Raw genomic sequence first — 6,993 nt, forward strand, 5'->3', positions numbered from 1 at the left:
TTCATGTTGGTCTTATTTATTAACCAAAAAAACATACAACAAAAGACCTTCAACCAATCTTGAATTTGTGCTTGAACTATTGTATATATATTCAGAATATATATCTCTTTAATTGGACCCTACTTGGTTTTTTTTATTTTTGTTTTTATTTTTAGTGCGTGAAATGACCTTGAGACTACATCATCTCACCACTAAACCAAAAAAAATAGAAAAAATTGTAAAATTACATGGAAATTACTAGTCCTTGAAAATCAAGACCTAATAACATGGATATGTTATCTAGCATTTTTAGGTTATAAAGAGTTGAAGGGGGTAATGTAACAAAATGATTTTTCTTTCGATTATAAACTTACTTAGGTCATCACAAAATATCATACATTCTTGAAAAGGTGTGACTAGAATGATATGATAATCTCATAAATGATACATCTCCCCTCATTAATAATTGTATATCAAATTTTCTATGGATTAATTATAATTTGGCCCCTTCAAAAATTGATGATGAGATGGTGAACTATCACTCGATTTCTTCTTAAATTTGTCTACATATATCTATACAGTCTAGTCACTTCTCATTGCCCGATCTTTTATGAATGTAATCTCAATAATAGCATTTATATGTGATTATCTATAATGTTAGTGTGATTATATACACATATACTGATACCCCACATTGTCACGCACCCCCTGAATAAACATATGCTAGCTCTTTTGTGTAATTTTTTTATTTTTTAATAGAAAGCTAAGGTAAACATTCTAACTTGCTTCTACGTGATAAACATAAAAGCCAGTTATTTATTAAATTTAATGTATGTCATGCATGATTTTAAAATAAAATTAAATAATCATTAATTTACTAAGGATCTTGCTAACGACGTCTCTGTAACATTATTTATACTAAAATCACGCATCAATCAGTATAGTAACTAATATTCAATTTGATTTAATACTCTTAGGACTTGTACATATTTACTGAACTGAGTTAAACTGAACTGAACTGAACTGATTGGAGCTGAACTGAACTGAACTGAACTGATTGGAACTGAACTGAACTGAACTTAACTGAATTGAGCTGAAATGAATATTTTATGTGAAAGGGAAATTAAGAGCTGAACTGAACTGAACTGAACTGATTGGAGCTGAACTGAACTGAACTGAATTGAAATTAAGTAAATGTGAACAGGCCCTTAGTTATCTTAACCAACACCTTTGAGCGTTCATTAGCTTTTCCCTTTTAATATTATCGTTGTTGTTGCTATTGTTGCTTATTTTATACTTGTACTAAATAACTAGGGTTAAGCTGATAGTTTAAGAAATTGGTAGTCACAATTTGGTGGATTTTTTGTAGTGAATGGGGGGTTTTTCCGTTAAACCTCAGTAAATTCTGCATGATTAACCATAGTTTTTCAAAATTGCACATCAATCACTAATGTGATTAATGTTCAATTTATTTTATTATTTCTACTTTTAGTTATATTATCTAATACCCTTGGAGCGTTCACTAACTTTTTCCTTTTATTATTATTGTCATTATTGTATCATTGTAATAAATAACTAGGGTTAAGTTTTTTGTTTTTGTTTTCTTTTTTTTTTTAAGAATTAACAATAATAAGGGGATATTCATCTAAACCTTAGTCAATTACGCATAATTATTAACAGTAGATTTTCGGGAAAAAAAATATATATGTAAAACCATAGGATCACTCGAGAAAGTAAAAAACATATTGTCCACCAAATAGAATTTGCTATATCATAAGGCCACCATATACAATTTCCCATTAAAACGTAGCAAGCAAGGTTATCCACATACTCGTATTAAACATTGTTGAGGTTCCTTTAGCTTAGAGAGTTTTCTTTATGACAAATTTTAATGATATGTATAACTCTTAACGTAATTAATTAGAATTTTGTCTAAATAATATTCATATTTGCTTGTATTTATGTCATTTGATCATTTAATTTGATGTATAACATATTAGAATACAATACAAATACCACAAAGAATTTCATGGCACTAGCCACACATTTGACATTTTTACCCCTCATTATTTCATTACCTCCCCTCTCTCCCTTCTGAAACAAGATAGAAGGAGTAAGAGGGGTTAAGGGTATTTAAGTCTTATCCAACTTAAATTATGGGTGGGTCATAATATTACTGGTAGCGTTTAGCACACAATTAGTGCATAGTTAATTACCATTAAGCAGAAATAAATTCGTCACATATTAGTATCATGTGTAGAAAATCAAAACTATTAATTATCATTTATTTGTTATTGAAAATTTGACAATTATTTTGGGACATTTGAAAAGAAAACATTACAAGCAATGTGGGACAAAAGGTAAACAGGTGTACATGTTTTATTTCCTAAAGATTATTTTTGTTTTCCTATAAAATTTGAGTCAAATCAATGTTTAAAGATTAATGTATATATGCCAAAAAAAATAAAAAAAAATAAAAAAAAAAATAATAAAAATAAAAAAATAAAAAGTTTCTTAATTTTTATAAATTATTGGAACTACTTCGTAGCTATCTGTTAACAGGCAAGACCCTTTAAAATTAGATGGGCGTAGGATTAAGGACCGAAATTCCTTACCCTCAAAGTGCCCATCGTAAAGATTGATAACATAATCTTAGTGTTTGAAGATAAAAGAATTATGTGTTCGAAGATAAAAGCATTCTTACTAAATCAAGTACTACTTAGCTTATGTATCCATTAATGATTCTATTACTCTGTATTATAATTATAAAATATATTTGAATTACATTGCATACTATATGATCATGTAACATTTACATATTAGAAATGTGACAATTAAATCGACATAACGAATTGAAAGAAGCTAGGTAGGTACCATCTTATTGGAACTCTATCCACCTAAAAGCCTAAAAAAAAAAAAAAAAAACTCTATGATGATTGTCTTCATTGCAAATAATCCTTCATGTAAGGTTGATCAAAAGCTACGTGCGCCCGACCACAATTTTTTATGGGCATACATTATTGCTAAACAGTCGGAAAAGAAGTTTCTAGCTCAGAAATTAAACTAATAAAGACAACAACCCTATGTGCTATGTTGTCCTGTCTTTACTACAATATGGTTCATTTTAACATTTAGCTTGTCATTTATTAACTAATTTCCACTCCATACATTATATTTTATTATTTTGTACTCGTACCAATGCATGAAATTAATTTATATATTATTTGAAAAGTTATTAGGTTATTTGATATAAATTTTTTTTAAAAAAAATTAACCTATTTATGATGAAGGATATATTGAATGGTTGTGGTTAAAAGTTAGATAAATAATCAATATATTATTGTATTTTTATTTTCCCATAGAAAGCTACAAAGACAAATTATTAACATGTCTTGATTTTCGATTTAGCTTATCATGTACCCTCAAAACTTTAATTAACTAAGGGTCTGTTTTGATTGACTGAACTGAACTGAACTGAATTTATAGGAGCTGAACTGAAGTGAACCGAATATTTTTATGAGAAAAAAATATATTAAAAACTGAAATGAACTAAACTGAACTGAAAATAATTTGAAGAGAACAGGCCCTAAGTTAATCAGATACATAACTCTAACCTTTTTAATCTTTATATCATACAGTATAAACAATTTTCAAATAAAATAATAGTAAAGTCTTCTTCAAAGTAGGACCACTAAAAATCAATACCTTTGGGTATGCTATATATATGCAAGAAATTAAGCTAATGCCACTACCAAATCTACCACTTCTAACTACAACTTCTTGTCTTTTCACTCTTTCTTTTTTCTCTTTTTCCTCAATAATTCTTCCCACTAATATTATTGTTAAGCCTTATAATTGTGATCAAAAGTTGTTTACTTTGTAAGAACTATTTATAGTAAGGCATGTATACAGTGTTAACTATAAATAGTGAAAGAAAAAGTTTGTAGAGTGATTAAGAGAAGACTAATTAACCAAAAAAAAAATATGGGTGTTCAAGGAACTTTGGATTATTTGTCAGACTTAATAAGCAGTGCAAAGAAGGGAAAGAAAAGGAAGCAATTAAACACGGTTAATCTCAAGGTTACAAGAATTGATTGTGAAGGTTGTGCTATGAAAATGAAGAAAGCTCTTTCTGGTCTCAAAGGTAATATTATTTATTTTATCTAGCTTCTATTTCCACCATAAATTAACAAGATTATGCATGTAAACCTTTTTTATTTTTTTACTTTTGTAGACCTTTTTTTCTTTTTTTTTTTTTTTTAAATTCAATTTTGAAGTGTCATTTCTCATTTATTGAATTGTTTTGTACGTTCATTTATTTATATTTATCAAACTAAAATTAATTCAATATGTAACTAAAATTTATCATATGCATAACTATATATTTTTTTTTCTAATACGTACGAGTAGTAAATCATATTAAAAGTTTACAAAATTTCAAATCCTATAAATGAAGAAAAAGAGAAGGAAAAAAAAAATGTATTTGCTTGTTGCTATATTAAATTGCTATGTTAAATTTCCCAATTAATCTTTTGCAAAGTTATATTTTCAAAACCACGAGCCCATGCTTCATTTACAATATCTTCGTGAAAAGGGTTTCTTAATATTAATCAGTATTTTATTATGTTGCATAGTCACTCTTATAAGAGTATGATCATAGAACCCTTTTCACTTTAAATGAATATGCAAACATGATTATATCACTTGTAAAAAAAAAAATAATAATAAAAAAAAGATTATATCACTTGTATGGTAATAATAATTGGTTTAATGTGAATGAACTTATTATTAAACTAATTTAAGGTATTAATTGGAGATTAATTATGATTAATAACAAAGTTAAAAAATGGATTTATTATTTCAGGAGTAAAATCAGTGGATGTGGATATGAAACAACAAAAGGTGACAGTGACAGGATTTGTGGAAGCAAAAAAAGTGTTGGAAGCAGCCAAGTCAACAAAGAAGAAGGTTGAGTTATGGCCTTATGTACCTTACCATATGGTTCCACACCCTTATATTGCTGGTGCTTATGACAAAAAAGCCCCTGCTAATTTTGTTAGGAAAACTGATGATTCTATGACTCCTTTGGAAGAACAATATACTACCATGTTTAGTGATGAAAATCCTGATGCTTGTACTATTATGTGATTTTTATAATTAATTCTATGTTTAATCATATGTATGTATAGTTATGCATATATGGTATGTAGTTTTTTTATGGTTTTGTTTAATTTCTTGTTTGATTTGTAAAAATTGTTGGATTAGTGGTGTAGATACTAGTAAGAGAGTAGATGTGTCGGCTTCTCAATGTATGTTAAGGCATCGAGTTCTTGATTATGGTGTTTTAAGTGCTCCCCTCGAAAAAAATATATCCTTTAATGTAAATGTAATTCTTAGTTAATAAATTACTCGTTAAAAAAAAGTTGTTCTATGGGCTTTATTGTGTTATAATTTTTCCCTTGAGCAGAATATATCCTTCAATGTTATTTTTTAGCTATTTACTCTTAAGGAAAAAAAAATTAAAAATTGAAATAAAAGTTGGTTTATTGGCATATTGACAATGGTATATTTAATTTGTTTTGTTTATTCATGATGATTGAGATTTTAGTGTATGCTTGAAGTTAATGATTTCTTGGTTTTGTTTATTTCCTTCTCTTAAAATGAAGATGTGACAATTGACAAGAGACATATTCCATGTCATATACTTCGTACGAAGTAGCAATTATATAGTGATTTTACAGCATATTTTTATATGCCAAATTAGCTAGTTTTGATCAAGAACTGATTACATACAGTGTATTTAACCTTTTCCTAAAGTTTACAAAATATTTCATATCTCAGTTAGTTGCATAATTTGTATTTGATTAGTCTTGGAGAACTATATAACCAATTAATAATAGCGTGCTCTTGCAGAACTATATAGTTTGATCTTACAATCTCATAGTTTAATGAAGCAAGTTTTTCTAATAGATTAAGCTTCGCTTGTTACGTGGCAGTAGTAATTGATGTATGGAATTGATGATGAATTCTCAAACATGGTATGTGCATAAGCAACAGTATTTGATTGCTTGAAATCTTTCAAGATGGTCAAACACGTAATTACATACATAATCATATTTAGGTACAATATTAAGTTTTCAATCCTCCTTTAATGAGGATTTTAGGCCAATTGCGTAGTGTTACTTGTACCAACTAATCTTAAAAAAAAATTAACTACTAGCAATTGATTGGTGGAGTGGTTAGATGCACGTATATCACATTTACGCTTGGATTGGATTTTGAGGGGAAATAAATTCATTTCATTAACGAAAAACCTCGTCTTATTCAACTTTGGGCTTCATTAGCACGAAAACGGTGAGATTTTGAAATTAAAAACAAACTTAACTTAAGATTTCATGCTTCCTAGTTGTTTCTCATTAATCAAGGTTTATTCCATACCCGCACATACCTAATAACTTTATTGTAGACGAAGTTTATATTCAGGTTATGTTTAGTTCACATAGTCAAATTTTTTTTGAATTTTTCTCATCCGATCTAATCTTATCTGATTTTCAAAATTGACTATATTTGACCTAATTTGTACACCAATATGTACGATAAAAATTATCAAATGAGATTCCATTAGATTTTTGAGGGGAACAACTTAGGGCCTGTTCACATTTACTGAACTAAGCTGAACTGAACTGATTGGAGCTGAACTGAACTGAACTGATTGGAGCTGAACTGAACTGAACTGAATTAAATTGAGCTGAAATGAACATTTTATGAGAGAGGGAAATTAAGAGCTGAACTGAACTGATTGGAGCTGAACTGAACTGAAATTAAGTAAATATGAACAGGCCCTTAACCGAGTAAATGAGTAACCCATTTTTGTCACTATGACAACCCAAATTATTACATTTCTTTTTTACATCACTATTTGTCTGTAGATTCTCTTTAATTAAACAAGAATGTCCGTAGTCTCCGTACTATTACCTCTTTGAAGTGCTTTTTTTTATATTTGTATCATAAACT

At 28.3% G+C, this 6,993-nt stretch overlaps 1 protein-coding gene across 1 annotated transcript; it reads left to right on the top strand.

The window, feature by feature from the left end:
* The first annotated feature begins 3,744 nt into the window (after positions 1-3,744).
* LOC145615137 (heavy metal-associated isoprenylated plant protein 24-like) lies at positions 3,745-5,504 on the top strand. Its single transcript, XM_081670211.1, has 2 exons — positions 3,745-4,123; positions 4,844-5,504. Exons 1-2 carry the CDS (start codon positions 3,964-3,966, stop codon positions 5,125-5,127), a joined length of 444 nt encoding a protein of 147 aa, XP_081526337.1. The 5' UTR covers positions 3,745-3,963; the 3' UTR covers positions 5,128-5,504.
* Positions 5,505-6,993: the final 1,489 nt, after the last annotated feature.

The sequence above is a fragment of the Chenopodium album genome, chromosome 25 (assembly GCF_948465745.1).
Source record: "Chenopodium album chromosome 25, dcCheAlbu1.1, whole genome shotgun sequence".
Lineage (NCBI taxonomy): Eukaryota > Viridiplantae > Streptophyta > Magnoliopsida > Caryophyllales > Amaranthaceae > Chenopodium > Chenopodium album.

Bases quoted from the DNA above. Each gene is read 5' to 3' on its own strand.
- LOC145615137 (XM_081670211.1), top strand. From the start codon at position 3,964: ATGGGTGTTCAAGGAACTTTGGATTATTTGTCAGACTTAATAAGCAGT. The intron at 4,124-4,843 runs GTAATATTATTT...TTATTATTTCAG, and splicing joins AGCTCTTTCTGGTCTCAAAG to GAGTAAAATCAGTGGATGTG.